The sequence below is a fragment of the Carassius gibelio genome, chromosome A8, assembly GCF_023724105.1.
Source record: "Carassius gibelio isolate Cgi1373 ecotype wild population from Czech Republic chromosome A8, carGib1.2-hapl.c, whole genome shotgun sequence".
Classification (NCBI taxonomy): domain Eukaryota; kingdom Metazoa; phylum Chordata; class Actinopteri; order Cypriniformes; family Cyprinidae; genus Carassius; species Carassius gibelio.
Window position 1 is genome coordinate 13,200,896 of NC_068378.1, and position 20,948 is coordinate 13,221,843.

General features: G+C 35.1%; 2 protein-coding genes across 4 annotated transcripts in view; one reads left to right on the top strand and one right to left on the bottom strand.

The window, feature by feature from the left end:
- The window catches only part of LOC128018492 (ras-specific guanine nucleotide-releasing factor RalGPS1), an 81,057-nt gene that overhangs the window by 2,090 nt on the left and 58,019 nt on the right, over window positions 1-20,948 (top strand). For all 3 annotated transcript variants that reach the window (XM_052604032.1, XM_052604034.1, XM_052604033.1), the window contains 7 exons: window positions 3,476-3,560; window positions 4,921-5,054; window positions 6,806-6,910; window positions 7,936-7,986; window positions 12,203-12,286; window positions 15,136-15,225; window positions 17,113-17,205. In XM_052604032.1, coding sequence (XP_052459992.1) covers window positions 4,998-5,054; window positions 6,806-6,910; window positions 7,936-7,986; window positions 12,203-12,286; window positions 15,136-15,225; window positions 17,113-17,205 — 480 coding nt within the window. In that variant the 5' untranslated portion in view covers window positions 3,476-3,560; window positions 4,921-4,997. The remainder of the gene's footprint in view (window positions 1-3,475; window positions 3,561-4,920; window positions 5,055-6,805; window positions 6,911-7,935; window positions 7,987-12,202; window positions 12,287-15,135; window positions 15,226-17,112; window positions 17,206-20,948) is intronic.
- Window positions 1,375-2,264, bottom strand: LOC128018127 (uncharacterized). The gene has a single exon (XM_052603495.1). It carries the CDS (start codon window positions 2,262-2,264, stop codon window positions 1,470-1,472), a length of 795 nt encoding a protein of 264 aa, XP_052459455.1. The 3' UTR covers window positions 1,375-1,469.

Genomic DNA, 20,948 nt, shown 5'->3' on the forward strand with positions numbered 1-20,948 from the left:
CTCTTATCTCTAATTTGGTTACTTTGACTTATTTAACAGCATTGACAATGTTATCTTCTTGTCAAATAGTGCAGTGACTGTGTAATGAAGTAGAAGCTCAGCTGTCAGATCAACGTTTAATGTAGTACATGTCTTCTTTATTTTCCTCCACATTATGTTTCTCAGTTGCTGTGTAGTGCTCCTGTATTCAGTGTTTAGAGTCAATTGCAAACCTTCAAGTGTAGCCAAAGAAGCTGCTATATATTGTGTTGTTTTGTTGTGTGTTACGCCTCCAGTTAAATCTGCTTTCTGCTGCAAGTGCTGCTGATTTTTTTTCAGGAGCAACCTGTGTTTTCTGTTTGTTTGACACCTTCGAGTTCCTGGAGCTCGACTGGTAGAGCTCAGTATGAGCAATGACGAGGTCATGGGTTCAATTCACATTTACCTCGAATGCACTGCAAGTCATTTTAGATGAAATAAATGTTGTATTGTTGAGATCCATACTTCAGTTACTGCAATACTGCAGGTTGTCTGGAGTCAGGGACAAGAAACGTTGGCAGTGTTGAACGTCAGACATCCAGTGTAGCAGATTGTTGCCTGCAGACTGCTCTGTCCTCATGTGTATAATATAAAAAATATGAACACATGCAGCTCTTTCAGTTGCCATAGAAACTATAGCTGTCTCAGTAGAGGGTGCTTCAGCTGAATCTGTATCTTGGATGAAATGGGGTAAAATCACACACCTGTGAGTCTTTAGGCAACAAAATTGTTACGAGGAACAATTGTAGTTTTAATATCTGAGATGGTTATTTCAGCAATTTGGGGTATTTTTAGTTTGGCAAAAAAATGTATTTTTAGTAACGTAATACAAAATAATGCGGATGATAAAGTTGTAAACATTTTACAGTTAGGTTATAAGTTAACATTTGTTACTACAATAACAATGTAGACTTATAGCATTTATATTTTGGTTAATATTAATTCCTGCATACAATATAACAATACAATTTTAACAAAAAGTTTTATAAACAATAAAACAATTAACAGAAGTATATTATATTATATTATATTATATTATATTATATTATATTATATTATATTATATTATATTATATTGACCCTTTATCATAGCCTCTGATGAGTTTAGCATCATAAATCATAAAAGGTTACATTTGTAATACTATACATTTTGTTAAATGACCTTGACACTAAATTTCAGAACACTAAAATGGGTCCGTTACATTACATTATACTTTATTATATTATGTTATATTGTAATGTAGAAAAATAAATATAGATAATATAGTACTAAAAATGTTCTGTCTTGAATCCTAATTATTGTAAAGGGTTAGCATAAAGATTGTAAAGTTATTATATATCAGTTTGAGAGGTTATTTTTAAAAGAGAGAGACTGTTATTTTTGGCACTTTCATTAAGATGTTTGTTGTGTCACAGCATGTGTGCTAACTGGCTTCAACAATCGTTTATAATCATCCATCTGAGCTTGCCTTCGGTTTTAGGCCTAGTTCTTTACACAGTCGATCCATCTTTTCCAGCTCACTGCTTATGCTCAGCACATCAGCATTCATCATCAAAAGTGCAGTTGCAGTTTCAGCGGGAATCCTGTAGTCTCTCTCCACCACCAGTGAGAAGCCACTAGGAAGAGAGTACTTGATTGTGCTCGTCCTGGTCCAGCTGTCATACATCTGGATCCGGGCCATGTTCAAGAAGTTCTTCATGGTCATGCTTTGCATTTCATTGTGGGTCAGAGGGAGTTGGAGACACTTTGAGAGATGCAGCATGATGGAGCATGGGTCACTTAGTTCTGTGTATGTCAGAGACGAATCTGAGGATGTTCTCTGAACCTGGCTTTTGGACATGACCTTCTCAGGACACTCATTGCTTGGTGTTTCTCTAAAGGCAGCACCTGTTTCTGATTTTTCTTCAAGTGTATTGAGTATTTTGCTTTGCTTTTCTTCCGAATGTCCAACCTCCAACTTTTTGGTGTTGTAGGATAGAGTGTGATTAAGCTCTTGTTCTTCTGCCAGGATCAGTCCCCATTGGCCGTTGTGCTGATTCAACCAGGTCTGTGTAGAAGCCAGTTGGAAGCTGTCAGTATCGTAGTAGTACTCCACGTCTAAGGTTTCCCCCACACAGCGGGCGCCCATTTCCTTGAGGCGATGCTCTGTCTGCTCTCCCAGCTCGTACTCCATCTTCACTGGAACCTGCACGGTGTCTTCAAACACTTTGGGGCTTCCGTCTGCTCTCACTGTATTTAGAAACATCTGTTTAAATGCAGAATTTGTGTTTTAGTTTTACACGTTTGCTAATGGCAGGCAGAATCTAGACATTTTTAATTGTATTTGTCAGACATGGCTTGCAGTATGGAGGTGTATGGGAAAGCCAGCAATCCAGTTAAATTACTTAGAAGGATCATTACAGAGAAATAAATGGAGCATATGAATTACACTTCTATGCTAAACTGATTTAACACAGTATAGCGTTTGACCAGAACTCAGAAAAAGAGACATTACGGGTTATTCTTTGCTCTGGTGGTTTTAGTCTTATTCTTGATTCTGATTGGTTAAACATGACAATGAGTGGTGTACAACAATATATTTGCACATTGTCCATGGCAACTGACTGATTCTACTGGGAATGGGCTTTTTTGTTAGCAGAAGATTTAAGCTAATATGATATAACTGGAATAGTACCGTTTCAATATTCAATGGGTCAATATTTCAAGTTCAAGTAAGTAACTTGAATCTGAATAGTGATACAAGACCCCTTTATACTTCATGTCAGGATCCAGATCTCCCTGTCAGGGTTTATTTTAGGATAGAGGCTGACTGATTAATATATTATGCCTATCTGAAGCAACATTTAAGTATACTGTATGTTAAAATTAAAAGCTAAAAGCAAGTCATCTTACCTGCAGTGTGGTGTACATCCGAAAAACAATCCAAAATGTTTTGAAGGTTACAGTTTGGCTGACGTTTTCTTTTTAGCTGTGTTGTAGTTACAGTCTTTGTCTATGGTTACTATGGGATGATGCATTGGGAGAAGACCGCTCTAACATTTAAACTTGAATAGAAATTTTACCAACCCAAACTTTTGAACAGTAGTGTAGCTAATATATGTCTAATGTAGTGCAATTAGGCATTAATGAGCAAGCCATACAAATAGAGCTAAATAAACAAATGCAGTCCTGCATGTGGACAGCAAACATGAGTGCTATCAGTGTGGACCGAATTCTTCACACTTGGTTAAGCTAGTTAAATGCTGCTGCTCTCAGTTAAACAGGGAGTTTATCCATGCCTCTGGCTGGGGTATTTAACATTGAATCACTATAGGTCAACATTTTATCCATGTTTGTTATTGTGTAATAATCATGAAGCATAAAACAACTCAATTAATCATAAAGTCAGAGATTATTGAGCTCATAATGATCATAATGTTTAAAAATATTTTCCTGTTATCTCCATTTCTCTTTCAGTATTACTAAAGAACCGCAGCTTGGGATGGCCTTCACCAACACTGCCATGCATTAGCCATGTGAAAGATCTGGAAAAACAGAATGGGTATGCACATTTATATTTATTGTATTCAAGTTTTTGATATTAGTTAGTTGTTGTACAAAATGAATGTTTGCTAATGGTGTCATATAATGAAATTTCATTTTGAAGTTTTATATACAATATCAAATTATCAAACACACAACTTTTTCCTCTCCTGTCTGCCTGTCATACACTTTCTCTCGATATCATATTGCTAAAACTGCTCTTTCATAACTTGAGCTGAATATGCTGAGCTCATCTCTTCTATTTTGTTGTTGCTTTCCATAATTGTTTTCTGGTAATGAGCACATAGAGTGACAGTGTTGTTTTATTATCATTGAGATACTATTATAGTTTTTATTATTATTATTTTAAATGGTTTTATTTTTTATATTCATTTTAAAGGTTTAGTAATTTTGTGTGTTTTGTCATTTTTTTTATTTATTAGTTTTTATTCTTTTTTTTTCAATTTTAGTTTTATTTCATTTTTAGTTTTATTTATTGTATTACAACAAATAAAACATGAAATTGTGCTTTGGCAACTAGATAAAAATACAATTAGTTTAAATTTGGTTTTATTTCAGTTCATATTTACTTTATTTTAAGTAAAAATTATGTTTTTTAAAGTTTAGTTTTTTGTTTTAGTTAACAATGATATGGGGGGGGGTGGCGAGTCATACTTGGGAAACTGTATATATATATATATATATATATATATATATATATATATATATATATATATAGATATATATATATATATATATATATATATAGATATATAGATTTTTTTTTTTTTTTGTTTGTTTTTTTTTTTTTTTTTTTTTTTTTTTCTTTCCAGTAAGCAGTATTTGAAATTGTTGGGTGACCATTTACTATTAGACAGAAAACCTGGATCCTGAATTGCCATCAGCTGAGATCCACTGTTTCTGAATCTGTAGACATTTCTTCTGTTACTCGTTCACTTCAATTCTAAACTCTATTTGGCCAAACAGACTGAAATATCTCAGTGAACAGTACACAGGAGAACAGCTCTGCTGGGGCTTTTCATAATAATGCTATGATAAGAATGTGACTCATTTGAACAAGAAATGGCTGGCTGGCAGAATGTAGGGCAAATGCAGGAGTCATGTTGAGGGGAGAGATGCTGCATTTATGTTGAAGACCGCCCTCTAATGGCTATTTTGTGCATTGCACCTCAGAATGAGTAGATCCTAAATAAAGTAGCACAGTGTGTTGAATAATAATGGTGAAAATAAAAAGGCAGTATTTTATTTTAAGTCATAATTTCTATTTAATAGGCTTAATTAAACAAAATCTAGTTGCCATATACACCTATACCCAGTTTAGCGTGAAAAGGTTTAATGTGTGTGCTTGTGTGTTTCAGGGATGGCTGAGAGGTCGTGTGTGGTTGTGAGCAGCTGAGGTCGGCTGTGATCTGGGTTTTCTCTTCTGACTGAGAGCATGTACAGGAGGAATGGACTCCCTGCCAGCGTCAGCATCACCTCCCGCCACACACAGGTACTAAAACACATCCTGTTTGTTTACTAATGAGTTTAACTATGACAACATCTGTCTTGAAATGTCTGGCAGTTTATGACAGCCAATCTTCTACATAGCTGTGCCATAGATTTATCTCTTTTATTTTATTTCTGTCATTTGCCAGGATCAATATCAAATAGATTGATACACAAGGATAATCGGTAAACTGCTAAAGCATTAGCACTGAACATTAAACTTTGCAGAATGGATTATAAATTGGAGATTTATAGCCTCAGTGGTGCATGTGATTGCTTGGACACTGATTGGGGTCGCTGTTGAGTCTGAGCTGAATGTTTTGTACAGCATCGAAGTTAGATCACATGATTTTGGCTGGCTGAGGGGAATCAGATTAGAGAAACAGCAGTGTGTTGGCCCGTCAGTGCTGATCTGGCAGATAGGGTTATGTCACTGACATACCATGTGAGCTTCAACGTTGTGTTTTCCAGCAGTTATAGGTTCAGTAGTTCCCTTCCAGAATGAAAATTCTGTCATCATTTACCCACCCACTACTTGTTCAAACATTTATGAGTTTATTTCATCTGTTGAACAAAAAAGAAGATATTTAGAAAAATGTTGGTATCCGAACAGTTGATGAGCACCATTGGATTCTATAGTGTATTTATTTATTTTTTTCGTTTTTTTTTTTTTTTAACTATAGAAGTCAATGTTAAAAATGGCAAAAAGTGAAATGCACTAGTAGTTTATATCATTACAGACCGAGAAAAATGATTTTAAATTGGAAAAGAAGAATGTTTCACAGCCTGCCTATGAGACCATCCACTTTCACATTCAAGAGTACAGACAGAGTGTACTAAAGTTTGATTATTAATACACACCATTTAAAGGTTTGGGATTGGTAAGATTTTTTAAAGTTTTTTGAAAGAAGCATTTATTAGGTCAAAAATACAGTGAAAACGGGTATATTTTGAAATATTACAATTTAAAATAACTGGTCCATTTTAATATCTTTAAATGTAGTCCATGTGTTGAAAAAGTTGAATTACTCCAGTCTTCAGTGTCACTTGATCCTTCAGAAATTGAAGTTTAAGAAACGTCTTATTATTATGATTGCTGTTGAATAAAAAGAACAGCATTTTTTTGAAATAGAAATCTTTAGTAACATAATAAAAGTATTTACTATCACTATTGATCGATATAATGCATCTTCTCTGAATAAAATAATGAATTTTTTATAATCTCATTTTACTGACTTCAAACTTTTGAACGGTAGTGCACACATTGAGTAGTAATAACCTGAAATGAGGGCATGAAGGAATCTTCCAGCGGTTAAGGGTGCACACAAAGCAGATAAGACACTGAGAAGATAAGACTGAGATTTCACATCAGTACAGATATCACACTGGATGAAAAGCGGGAACTTCTAAGAGGATCTGCATAGTGACTGTATCTTTCTTTCTTTCGCCTTTGTTATGTGGTCTATTTTTGTCTGGCTTTAATTACAATATGGGCTGGATTGGCGCATTGCCTGTTAATAAAGTGATGTGGTTGCATTCTGATCCACTTTTACCTCGTGTGCTGAGCAATCAAATGGAATGAAGTAATTCAAATGGTCAATGGTAATTAAACTGATTAAATGTCCACAGGAAGAGTGCAGCTGGCCATGGCTTTTGTCCATATGGATTTAATAGATGTATGAAATATCATTCCTGATATAATGTCCAGATCTCCTTTCTCTTTTCTGCTTAATTGTTTTCCTCCTGTGTCTGCAGGACAGCAGTAGTTCAGAGTCCCTGGATGGACGGAGTTTGGACTCTGCCAAGAGCTTTGATGCGGTGGTGTTTGACATGCTCAAAGTGACACCTGAGGAGTTTGCTGTAAGTTTCTAAATGCATGACACTGCATTCATTTTTGTTACTATGAAATATGTTGATGAAGGTGCAAATTGCTGCAGTTATGGAAATGGCCGCTAGTGGCACTAAAAGCTACAATTTTACTCCCATTGACAGATACCATAAATACAATAAAAAGAGGGCATGCTTTTCACACAGAAAGCTAATTTCTCTTCTGAGGTTGAATTTTGAATTTAAAATTAAGTTTAAAATCCAGATAGGATGTAGAAGTTGCATTACTTGATGTTAGGGCATTAATATTTGAACTTTCTGTATTAAACCTCTTTTTTTACCCATTTTTATATGCATTTTAATGCATTTTAAGCAAGGGTTTGGGATGGAAACTGTAGTGATTTGAAGCTAGGGCAACATATTTATTTATTTATTTTTTAAACATATGCATCACTGTTAAGTAAAACGTTCTTAGAACTTGGCAGCACTTACTATGAGATCATTGCTCATGCTGATTCATGTCAACCTCATCTCTGACTTCAAGTGCACAATGGCCTAGTTCTGAAATTTCATCTTTCCATCTCATAAATGTAATATGTGAGCTCAAGGGAAGCATTTAATTACCTATTCATTAGATATTGTTCTTTTTATAATTATAGAATCCCATTACGCTCTATTAAATTTGCATTAAGTAACTTTTTCCACTGTAAACATGTTTCAACCCCCAATAAATCAATAGTATTTTTGTAAAGTGTGTTTGAAGATGCACAAACAAAAATGTGCATGCAAAACAAAAATGAGCACCTTATTTAAATATGTTAATTTAATAGTTCACCCTTAAATTGTCATTATTTACTTTTTCCCATACAATGAAAGCAAATAGTGACCACAGATGACAACAGTCTTCATCTGCTTTCATTGTATGGAAAAGACCATCTTGAATACTCTGCTAAAAATCGTGTTCAATGCTAGAAAGAAGGTTTGGATGACCTGAGGTATTAAAAATAATTTTTAAAGCTTGTAATACTGCATTTTAAGTTGTAGTTTTTATTTTGCAGAGTCAGATCACTTTGATGGATGCTCCTGTATTCAAAGCGATACAACCTGAGGTGAGACACTAAATACACATCCTCTGTGTTTATCAAGCCACACAGAGCCCCACAGCTGTGAACTGATCTCTGCTCTCTGGTGCTACAGATTAGTGACGTGGCACTATAGCAGTGCTTTTAATCACACACACACACACACACACAGACACACACACACAGACACACACACACAGACACACACACACACACACACACACACACACACACACACACACACACACACAGAGAGAGAGACCACGGTAACCACAGCATCCAGCTCAACATTCTTCCATTACTTTACCCAGAGCTTGTCCTTTACTTTAAATTACAGAGGCTTTGATACTTTCCCTAATTAACATTTTATGTGAAGACGACTATGGAAAGACACTCATAACAGATATGATAGATTTGGACCAAGATCAGTAAGAAGTGCACAGTTTTTCCACAGATAATGAAAACCGGCCTGCCAAGGCATTTTACAGTTTATTGCAGGTTTTCAGTGTGATCAGTTTTCATTGACGTTTACATTTGGTCTTTTAACATGGTAGCTGTTTATCCAGATCTTACAGAAGTGTTTAGTTTTCATAGGTTATCTTGCTATGACCAAAAGATGGTTGGTTGGCAGGTTCAGGGACAGAGAAAGCAGAGAGAAAATCACTATCCATCTAATGTGAACCAAATAATAAATATGGATAAAGGGATAAAAATGTAAACCATCCAGTTTACCTGGAAACTGATTTCATCACATGGTCAAAGACCCATTAATCAAATGAAAAGAACACATCTCACATTTGTCTCATATTTTAGGGTTAATATGAGTCTGGAGAGAAAGCCATTTTATCATGAAGAAATATTAGCCAGGCTTCTTCCAGATCTTTCCAGACATTGATGCTGTAATGCTTGAGCAGAGAGTTGTTTGCCAGTTTGTTTGGCAGTTAGTCTGAACCAAGCTACTTTTCTTAATGCTTCATGATGAATGGAATCGTTTGCTTCCATTATTTGGTCTGAATCTCTGGCCTTTTTCAAAGAGATGAGCAAATCAATCTTAACAGTGATTCAGGATTGTTTGATCTTTTTCCAGAGTATGAGTGAGCATAAGTGAGATGAATGCCATTGACCTACATCTTTGCAGTCCTCAGTTAACACTGTATGACATCACCTCTGTGAGCTGTGTGCACTAAAGAGCCAGTGTGGATTTGAGTTCTCTTCATGTTGGAATCATTTCTCATTGACAGCCACAGATCTTCCAGAGTGGCTTATTGTTATTTTTAGTTTTTCCGCAAAGTCAGCATCAATAGTTAGCATTATGAGAGTTTCATCCGTTGCTGTTATGATTGATTATGGTGAACCCAGCCAATGGTTTGGTGTGTTAACAATTTGGGTTTTAGTACTTTCCATTAATAAAGGACTGAATGGGATTGAAAGAAGGTGTTTAATCAAAATCAGGTCTATTTTATATATTTAATTTAAAACTTAATGGTCAGTAAGAATATTGTTTTCCAGCAGGGATGCAATATATTGATTGACGGTAAAAAATATTTAACAGTGTTATAAAGAAAATCCCATTTCAAATAAATGCTGTTGTTTTGAACTTTGTTATTAAAAGAATTTGTATCACATTTTCTACAAACAATATTAAGCAGGACAATGGTTTTCAACACCAAATCAGCATGTTAGAATGATTTCTGAAGGATCATGTGACACTGAAGACTGCTGGAATTCATTCAGCTTTGGCATCACAGTTATAAATTAAGTTTAAAGTGCATTAAACTTGTCAAAATAGTCCAAAATAGTTATTTTGAATTACTATTTGAACCGAATTTTAAAATGAAGCCTTTTTGAGTGAAGAAAAATATTCTTGCAATAATATATATATATATATATATATATATATATATATATATATATATATATATATATATATATATATATATATATATATATAAAAAAATACAAACACTAAAAATAAAAATAAAAAAAACAATAGATAACAGGGTTACATGTACAGTAACATAGTTGTATTTTTATCCCAAATTAAGCTGTCACTCAGTAGGTACTAGCTAGTTTGTGCCACTGTGTGCTGGTTTGTAGTTATTGATCAACAAATAAATCTATTTATTTGATAATATTTTAAAAATGTTGGTTAGTTTAAAGTTTAAAGGTTGAGCTCGACTGGCTGGCCATGCTTCTTGGATGACACAATGTTTAAAAATGTTCCTTTTTTTATAATAATGAAAAATTATGCATTTACAGGGTTGAGAATTTAATAATGAACACTGTTTTTGCTTTTCTCCCTTTATCATCTAAAAAAAGCATCTAAATGAAAGGATATTTCCTTTAAACTGTAAAAAAGCAAGGCTGTTAAGCTCTTGTGTAGGTGTTTGATATTCTAAAACACTAGTCAAGGTCTGGATTGGGTGTAAGAAACAGTGACCAAATGTTTTATCTCTCTTTTTTTTTTTGTCTGTGTTCTGACTTGTGGAGTATGAGCTTGTTTTATGTCAAGATTAATCTTCTCCTCTCATTCCTTTAGACATGTTTGCATCTCAGCATTTTATTGCACACATACAGTAAATTTTTCAGTTGACTGATAAAAAGAAACATCTACCCTGATACAGTATACTTTCTCTGAAGAAGACTAGAGTGTGATGCACATTGAGTTAATTTGCTTACAGCAGTAAGTTTCCACTGGAAAAGAGCTCATTTTAAAAATGCCGAGTTTGACCGCCTCGTCCACTAATTTAGGACTCCTTCATTACACTCAGTCTTTCCAACCCTGACATATTTGACAACGAAAGTGGGCTTGTTGTTGTTGAGCTCTTTGCCTGTAAGTTTCATTGGCCTGTGGAATCACTACATTTTTGTGTTTGACCACATGTACATACATTCATTCATCAATATTTCAGCTGCATGCTTCTGGGATTTATTGCAGATTCTAAAAGGAGATGTTCGTGAAATTGACACGGGCAACTGGATTAATAGATTTCAGTATGTTGGTTCTAGAACAGCCGCTAAATTGTTAGTGCTTAATGTGGGCAGCCAGTGTCCCTTTGCATAAAGTGGTGTGCTGTACAGTTGTCTTTGGCTACAGACATTATATAGAGTCAGAATAAATGATAAAGGGTGACAGTTTGTAGAAGACCTCTTACACTATAGATGTGCTTTGTCCCTGACTGTTCAATCCACAAAATGTGTGGTTTAAAGTGATGACTTAGCAAACAGACCTAAAGTATTTTGTACTGTACCCAGACTGAGCTGCTTATTCACATGGAAACTCTACTCCACTTAGTCCACGTGGAAACTGAAATGCCTTTGAAAGTTTCCATCTGCTGTTGGTCTGCACGATACTATAAAAGTGTTAGTGTTCCCTGCTCCGTGAACCTGAGGAGGCTTAGAACCATATAACGTCCCAATGCAACGCTGCTCTGTCGATGAGAGGAAAGCAGCAGATGTGTTGTTTTTCTTAGCTAAATTAAGTCAATACAAAGCTGGTATATTTATAGTAAGTCAATAAGAGATACAATATAGTCAAATATGTAGACATTTTTACTAATGCTAAGGCGGAAAATAGTGTGGTGCTTCAAGTGTTGTGGGTATTTTACCTTCGTATGCCTTCTTTTTAGCCAGACAGCATAGTTATGGTCAGTTTTTTTGACTTGAAAGCTAGAAAGCATGTGTAATGAAAGAGCAGTTTAATGAGATTTTATTAATATCAGAGTACACTACCTTTCAAAATATAAAGAAAGGGATACTATTTATTAGCAAGAATGAGTGAAATCAATCAAAAGTGACAGTGAAATTGCAATTATTTATTTTCAAAATGAATGCTGTCTTTTGAAATGTTCTGTTCATCAAAGAATCCTTGATATTAAGATTGAAATGTTCCCTATGCAGCAAATCTCACAGAATATTAGAATGATTTCTGAAGGATCGTGTGACGCCGAGGACTGAAGTAATGGCTGCTGAAAATTCAGCTTTGCATCACAGGAATAAATGAGAAAATACAAAATATATATTATTTTTTTAAAGGAAAGGGGAGGAAAAAAACAGGTGATTTGTGTAATAAATCTATTTCTCAATATTCCTGTTTTACTGCACTTTTAGCAAATACATGGAGGTTTTTTTTTTTTTACATGAAAGCATGACCCCCAAATTTTGAACAGTTGAACAGCAGGGAAAAAATGCACACATATATTGCACTTACTTGCCAGGTTGAGTTGACTGCTTGGTTGTTTAGGAGCTGGCAAGCTGTGGATGGAACAAGAAGGAGAAGCATAGCCTTTCACCCAATGTTGTGGCCTTCACACGGAGATTTAACCAGGTAAGCAATACTGCACTAGTAGGTGTAGCCAAGAGTTACACTTAAGAGCATTTATTACAAGCTATAAGCTCCAGTGTTTATTCCATGTCTGCTAAACTTTTACTTGTAAAATGTTTCCTGATGTAAGAGTAATTTCAACAAGATCTTAGTTTGAAATACAGCTTCATAACAGGTATAGAGTGTCAGTTTTGTTCCCTCTCTCTTATTCACTAACCACCCCTTTACAGGGTTTAAAACTTAGGTCGAATAGCACCACCAAAAATAACTCCTAAAATAGAGGTCAATGGATGTTATTATAATGAAAGAAGAACATTGACACTCTTTTAGATAATGCGCAAATAAAAAGATAATGCACTGCTGATTTGACATGGGATGTGTTCAGATCAGATCGATTAGCTAGAAACCTCACTAAATAGCTGATAAAGTGGATTTTATGCAGCCTATTTTAGAGCCCACCATTAAGGCTTTGTGTTTAAAGCTGCAGTTGGTAACTTTTGACGCTCTAGCAGTTAATAAACAGAACTGCTTGCGTTTTGCGGAAGAACATCGTAGCCGGAACTACTTCTCTCTGTTTATGTCTATGAAGAATCACAAAGGTACTGGGTTACTCCGCCGCGGTATCCCCTAAGCAATCTAAAATAGTCCGGTTTTAAACACTTATTATAGGTGTACCCTAGTGATTCAGGACAAGCTAAAAACACGGTTTGGAAAATGGATTCATGGTGTACTCGCTTATTATGTTCATTTTTCTACATTTTGAACACAAACAAAGTTACGGACCGCAGCTCTGATTGGTTGTTTTTTACCGGGAGCGCATGACTTTCTTCGAATGGCAATAGGAGCACAGGGAGGAGCCAGAGGAGCTTGATTTTTTTCACAGATTATCTGTCTCATATTCTTACTGTCAGGACATTATGACAGGTTTCATAAATATGTAAAAAATATTTTTTTACAAAAGTTCCCTACAGCACCTTTAACACATGAGCCTATTAGTGTAAAAAAGAAGTCCATTAGGTGTTAACTTATACAAGCTGAGATGGAGGACGCATCTCCTTTCAAATCACATTAAATTTGCTCTTTTTACTGTATATTACAGTTTTTAGTGCAAAAGTATGCCTCAGATAGACAAAACATCATGATGGTCCAACAGCTGCATTAACTCCTTTAGATAAATAAATACACTGCACTGGACACATCCAACAGAGAGGTCTGTTGATGGGGTTTTCTCCCTTTTTCTACTTCAGTTTTGCCACATTTTATTATTATTATTTTTTTTTTATGTGTCTGCTGCAGTGGCACTAAATGGAGATTAAATGCATTAGAAAGGGTCAATGAAGAACATAGTAAAGATTGCTTGCACACAGAACTAACTTGAACTAACTGCGGATCTTAAACTCTCAGACAAAGCGCCACTTTTGATAAAACAAAACAACAACCAAGTACCACCCAGTCAAAAATATTCCTTGAGCCAATTCCGCCGTTCTCACACTTTTACTGTAAATGCACAACACTTTCCTTACCCCCGTTTCTTAAAATACGCCTATAAATATCTGCTTACGAAGGTCATTATGCATTAGGAATCAATATGATTTTATTTAAATGGCATTTCTTTTTGGCAGAGCTTAAATGTCTTGGAATTTTAATGTACTGTACGTGGCCATTTGAGGTCTGCAATTATGCTTGTCATTTCAATCTTTTAATGTCATTATCAACAACATATGTCTTACATTTCCATAGGGAAAAAAGCAAAGAACCTGCTTTGGTTCAGTTGACTGATGCTCTGGCATTTTTTAAGCCTGTAAATAAGAGGAAACACTCTGTCTGAAAACCATTTTTCAGACAGTTTTCCTCATTAATCAATGATTTCCAGATTTTTTTTAATTTTTTTTATTTTTTTTATTATTAATCTGTCTTTGTTAATTTTAGGAGTCTACTAATGTTTTGATATCTAGTGTTTGCTGCACATTGAGTAATTGTTGCTGAGAAGGTTTTTTTTTTTTTTTTTTGTCACAGCAATTACATATCCTATACTGTAGACATAAATTATGAATTCAACTATTCACCATTACCATGGTTATCTCTGCAGAATAAGCATTCAATAAGCATTTTATATTTAGTCCGGTCCTGCAGATTTGCTTTATTCAACATCAAGAATATCAGGCCCTTTCTTTCAGAACATGCTGCACAACTCCTTGTTCAAGCTCTTGTTCTGTCCAGGCTGGACTATTGCAATGCTCTCTTGGCAGGTCTTCCAGACAGTTCTATCAAACCTTTACAATTAATTCAGAATGCGGCAGCAAGATTAATTTTTAATGAGCCAAAAATAATACACGTCACACCTCTGTTTGTCAATTTGCTCTGGCTACCAATGGCTGCTCACATAAAATGCAAGGCATTGATGTTTGCATACAAAACTACCACTGGCTTTGCACCCCTTTACCTAAATTCATTACTTCAGACTTATGTCCCCTCTAGAAGCTTGCTAGAAGGCTTTCACTCTGCAAGTAAACGTCGCTTGATTGTGCCATCCCAAAGTAGCACACAGTCACTTTTACAGACTTTTGAATTAAATGTTCCCTCCTGGTGGAATGACCTCCCCAACTCAATCCCAGCAGCTGAGACCTTAGCCATCTTCAAGAATCTCTTCCATCTTTATTTGACCCTCTAACTTTAACACTCACTATTCTAATTCTATTCTTAAGCTAACTGTGACTTGTTATGGCACTTAAATATGCTCTTTTGTTGATTTTGATTGAGTCTATTGTCCTCATTGTAAGTCCATGGATAAAAGCGTCTGCTAAATGACTAAATGTAAATGTAGTTTCACTCACCATCTTTTCTTCTCGTAGGTCAGTTTCTGGGCAGTGAGGGAGATACTGACGGCTCAAACACTGAAAATCCGAGCAGTGATATTGGGCCATTTCATCAAAATTGCCAAGGTGAGACATTTTTTGGTTTTCTCTGTTCCTTCAGCCTGTGCAGCTTGGTTCCTTTATTTATTGATAGTTATTTTTCTTTGTCCGTATTGCCATGGCAGCAGAAATATAACTGACCCTATAACTTTTATCAAGTATAGTCATCTATTAATATATGTTTTTGCATCTGAATTGCATTTGGTATTCTAGTAATTGTCCTTGGCACTGGCATTACCATAACTAACTGTTTTATTAGAAGTTCAAGCCAAACAGGTTTTCGTGGTCACTTTCAGGAATTTTCCTTTTACAATGCGCAATTTTAAGGACGTTATACAAGACTTGATGGATTTAAACCATCTGTTTTAAGTCCGTGAGAATGAGCAGAGACATTGCACAGGAGTTGTGAGTGTTTATGGCATACATTGAGGATGAGAACATCATAAAAAATGGCTTCATCTGGCTGTGATCTGTCTCAGACTTAGTTTACACAGCCAGCCATCAGTTTTTCCTCTGCCTCCATTTGTGATTAAACATTTAAATCACAAGAAAAAAAAAAAAAAATCTATCCAATCCTACATTTCCAAATTATCTTCAAACGACGGTAGTAAACAACACAGGGAGAATAGAAAATCCCTTCTTGTATTAAACAGGTCCTCATTATTTCTCACCAAACAATATAAGCATATTTTCTCATTTTAACATAACTGCTATTCTCATTATCTTTTCTTGAATCATTTCGCGCATTTTATCTGACTTTCCGTCTGTTGTAATTGCTTTTAAAATGTAATTTAGTACAGATACATCCTTTTGAGAGTACATATTGTGAATGAACCGTAAAATTAACTTAAATGTTATTTTAAAAATAAACTTTTATATTTCCAGTCCATTTCAGCTGTTCAAAGTAAATTGCTAACTTCTGAATCTGTAATGTGACAGTAACATGGATTCTATTGCTTTTTAGTTGTCCTAAATCAAAATATCACTTGTATGATTAAAATTAAGGTTTTGTTTGGAAACTCATAAAAAAATAGTCAAAAAAGTGTATTTTTTTCATTTAATTTAAGCTTTAATTTTATACATTGAAAAGTACATATCTATTTTGAAGTGTTGCATCAAACATTTCCAAACAATCATGCAGATTAGAAGCTTATCTTGTCATTTGTGCCAACAGTCACACACACCGAGAGCCACAGACTGCTGTGCATTCAATCAGCATACATGCTCTCCTGAATATCAATGTACCATGACACAGGAAAACCTGCTTAATGACTTCTTAAAGTTGAAGTTAAACGAAGAAGCTGTATACCCTGCTACCAGCAGACACGGCCAAGTAAGCCTCACTGGGCTACGCTAACGGTTATGATAATGGTTAAAGCAGATCAGCCAGTGACTAAAAATTCACAACCACTCTTACTAATGCATTCATATAAATGTAATCTTTACTGTGCTACTTTATCTATGTCTGATTTAGAACGAGCAGAAATCTGTGAGAAAAATAATGACCCAAAGGCAAAAGAACTAAATAATCACCTGTTATAAGAGCAATAGCCATGTGGGCAGCGCTGTGCACAAGGAGTTTGTCACAGCTCCAAACGTATTTGTTCATTAATGACGTCATCAGCGACTAGTCGACTTCGACTCAGCTTTCATCACATAAAAGTCGCTCAACCCTAGTTCACAGAAGTCAACCTAGTGGAAAAGAAAAGAATGACAACAGCATTACACGAACAGATCAAAACACATCGGAATAAACTATTGAAAGTAGAATATAACTGAATATTAAAGTCTGTGTACATTGACCGTATTACACTATTATATAATTCTGTTGGTCAGGTCCTACATTTGCATCTTACATGAGACATTTAACTGGATAATGTTTATAAATATTATGTGTGTTCTCTGTCTTTTTAGAAACTCCTGGAGCTGAATAACCTGCACTCTCTGGTGTCAGTGGTCTCTGCACTTCAGAGCGCACCCATCTTCAGACTGAGCAAGACCTGGGCGGTAAGTAAGACTTTGGTGAGGACTTGGAAAATTGATTTTATTTATTATTATTATTTTATTTTTATTTTTTTGTTTTTTTGTTTTTGTTCATGACTTATGACTTTTATTAAAGACTGTAGAATACCCAAGACATGTCACTCGTATAGTTTTGAATGGGGAAAATGCAACACTCAATAGCCACGTTTCCACTGTGGGGCCAAAAGCAGTGCGTGCTAGTGCCTGCCAGTTGTGTTTCCACTGTCACTTCTGGTGCTTGAACAAAAACCATGGGCCAAAGCGGGCCAGCTGAGGCTAGAGGAGTGGTTATGAACAAAGGCGGAGTTTCTCTGCATCTGGAGAGCGTCAGCGCTGCGGATCATTTCAGAAATCTATCAGCTATAACACCAGCATTAAAAACTTTTATAAATAAGTTTGAAATAACTTGATCCGATGTGGATTATAATCACCATAAAAGGCAGAAATATTTATAAGCAATGCAATATGCACGCTAGGCATTAACGTTACCGTAGTAAAAATGTTAAATGCGACTACTTGAAGAAATCAGACGTCAGGTTCTTTTTCTCTATCACAATTGTGTATTTATTTAGTAACATATTTTATCTGTCATAAGTCTCGTCTCGAGAGTTTAGCTCCGCATAGCCTAGCTCATAAAAATATAATAATGGTTTTTGTTTTGGAGCTTTTATAAAAATATAGAAATTATCTTTTTTTTCTAAAGGTGACATTGTTCCTGAGAGGCGTGTAAAGGGTGGGTTTTAGTAAAGCGCAGCGGAGTTTCTGGCCCGACGGTGGAAGCGCAGCACTATTTTGGCCTGACTCACACTGGCCAACAATGGAAAAGTGGCTAATATGGCCGCTCAATCCCAGGAAGCCCCGCCTTCTGAATGAAAGAGCCAGTCACTTATCTGTAAAGTCAGCATGTCACTGTAGCTAGTGTTAGAAGTCCCGTTTGCTAAAGACCAGTCAACGCTCTGATATGTGCGCTCAGGACTGCGCATGCACACTGACTGATCTGGCCTTTATGACACAGTTGTTGTCAGATTTCTTTGGTGATTTCAAATATGAAATTTAATCCTTAGCTTAGTGAACAGTTTTGGAGAATTTGATGTTTCCCTATTCAAAGAGATGGGAGCTGCACTTGGATGCCCAAGAGACGTTTCAAAGATGGCTGCCGAGTGACATGACTTGTCTTAAAGAGACTCTGCTTTTATTTATGACATTCTATTTAGTCAACAATAGTTTGAACTATTTATTTTTTGTATTATATTTTTCCATATTTTTTTCAATTATAATAACATAAGCAAAATCTGTATACTATAATATCTGTGTAAATAGCAGTACAGTTAGTCACAAAAAAAATTGTTTTTAGACCATTATAATGAAATACTTAGCTATTTTTGTTTTTAGTTAACACATCATACCCAATTATGATAATACAATTTTAATTTGTGATAAAGTATCAGAGTGGCATAGCCTCTACAACAGAGGGGTTTCCAATATTATTTTAGAAGACATGAGAAAAAAAAAAGAAAAACTCATTTAATATTCTTTTCCCTTACTGGGGAATTATTTTGCATATCCACCAAATGCTAACAGTTCTACTGATTCATAATTTAGCTGATAATGCAGTGTTTGTATTTATTTCTCCAGAGAGCTCTAATGCTCTTGGATTTCCATTGATCTTATTTGCTGAGATGTAGATGAGAAGGCCATCTGAATGCATGAGGACAGTGAAAAAATGAGCACATTGGATCCTGTTCTGAACGTTTAAGTGGCTTTGAACATTTTGAAAGAGCTGTTTCTGAGGCCTTGTTTAACACTGCCAAAGCTTTAAATCTATTTATAAATATTTGCATCACCCCAGTTTGAGGTCCAAAACCTCTTGGCCTCTTCTCATGAGGAAAAAGAAGAAGGGCTAAACTGTAGATGCTGTACAGACAACATACAACCAACCCTTAGTGAGCACAAACGAATAGGCGGAGTACGTCAAGATACTTGTAGAAAATGAAATGGATTTTTATCAACATTTAATAAATAAGGGATTATAATTCAAATGTGAATTGTTTCATGATGGTAGTGAGTTCAGAGTTAATGGGGGCCTTAATGATTTGGGAAGCAAGAGTTGACATTCCATGCTGAGCCACAGCACTTTTGCAAATTGAGAAAAGATGGAAAAGAGGGAGCATGTTGTTTATAAGGAATTGCAGCAGGACCATTTGTCTAATACCACAAGCCCAACTCTCTTGCCATACATTTAGCTTTGCCACAATGAAATTTTGTGTTATGTATCATATCATATTAAATTATGTACTTAATTTACATTTAACAAAAAAACTTTATTCAATTTATTAGTGTAATTCATTGATTCTGTTTCCATCACAACAGCCAATTTAGCCTTACAGTACAAGCAATTTGGCAATTTTCTAGATGATTACTTTTTTTTTTTGGTTTATGCTAAAGCTTGTGGAGTAAAACTAGACTTGCGGCTTGTGCAGTGAGCCGTTGTAAAATGCAAAAACCTTTAAAAGGCCACAGAATCAGTGTTCTTTGCATCTCAAAATGCATCAAGTCTCATCAGAAAGACTGATAAGTAACATTGGCATGACAACTTCTGATTCATCACAGCCCTGTTTTAAGAGGTTTCTTCCCATTCCAGAGCCCTCCAGCTTGCATTTGAGAAAATTTGCACATTAAACTACAGTATGGCCCGGTTTTAATTATAAATTGGAGCATTTCATTTGTTGACCTGTTCATAATGAAAATGCACTTGCGTATATTTGCTGACAGTTTTGACTGACTATAATGACTGTTTTCGGTCTTGCTGTGCAAATGGTTTATGTTTTACTGCTCATGGCACGGACTGGATCGAGTAATTCTTTAATGTCATTTGTTTCAGCCAATTTCTGAACCGCTTGACTTCAACGCCTTGTTTCCACTTATTTGAAGATTAACTGCTGATTTCCCAGTGTGCATGCAATGAATTAGGAGTAATACGGCACTCACTGGTACACATTTTGGAACAGATTATATATGAAGATGTAGATGTTATATGACTTTATCACTATATTCAGAAATTACTGGTCTGTTATGCTTTATAAATGGATGCTGTCAGTCGATGAAGTAAAGATTTACCAGTATTGCAATATGTATATGATGGGCTCCCTAAGTCTGAGATCAATTTAACAAAAATAAATAAATAAAAATATATTTTTTATAAATAATAAATAAAACTCAAAATAAAATTTTATTCATGCTTCTAAGTTAACAATCTGGACTAGGAATTTTATTTTATTTTATTTTATTATTAAATGTTTTTTTTTTTTTTCACAGCCTCTACAGTAGACACTAAATGATTTTAAATAATATTGTATTTAGGAAGATTTGAAATCTTTTAGTTGAGTTGAGATTAGTTTAGTTTAAAGGAATTGTTCCCCTCAAAAGTGAAAACTCATTGTCATTTACTCCCTTTCAGGTGTTTTGAAAACCACTTTTTCCCCCTTACTTCTGCACATTGGTATTTCTGATCATATAATCATGATGTTTTTCAATTGAACAAATAATTCAAAATAGAAGCATGTTCCATTCAACTCTCAGATTTGAAACCCCACTGTATACTGTATATACACACATTGTGGGAGTATGAAGATTCGACAAGCGTTAGAAGGAAAGATGGAGAAAGGAAGTATTAAATGAGCATGTTCACAGAAAGAAGGAAAGATGTTAAGCGTTTGGCAAAGAGACGC

Bases quoted from the DNA above. Each gene is read 5' to 3' on its own strand.
- LOC128018127 (XM_052603495.1), bottom strand. From the start codon at position 2,264: ATGTTTCTAAATACAGTGAGAGCAGACGGAAGCCCCAAAGTGTTTGAA.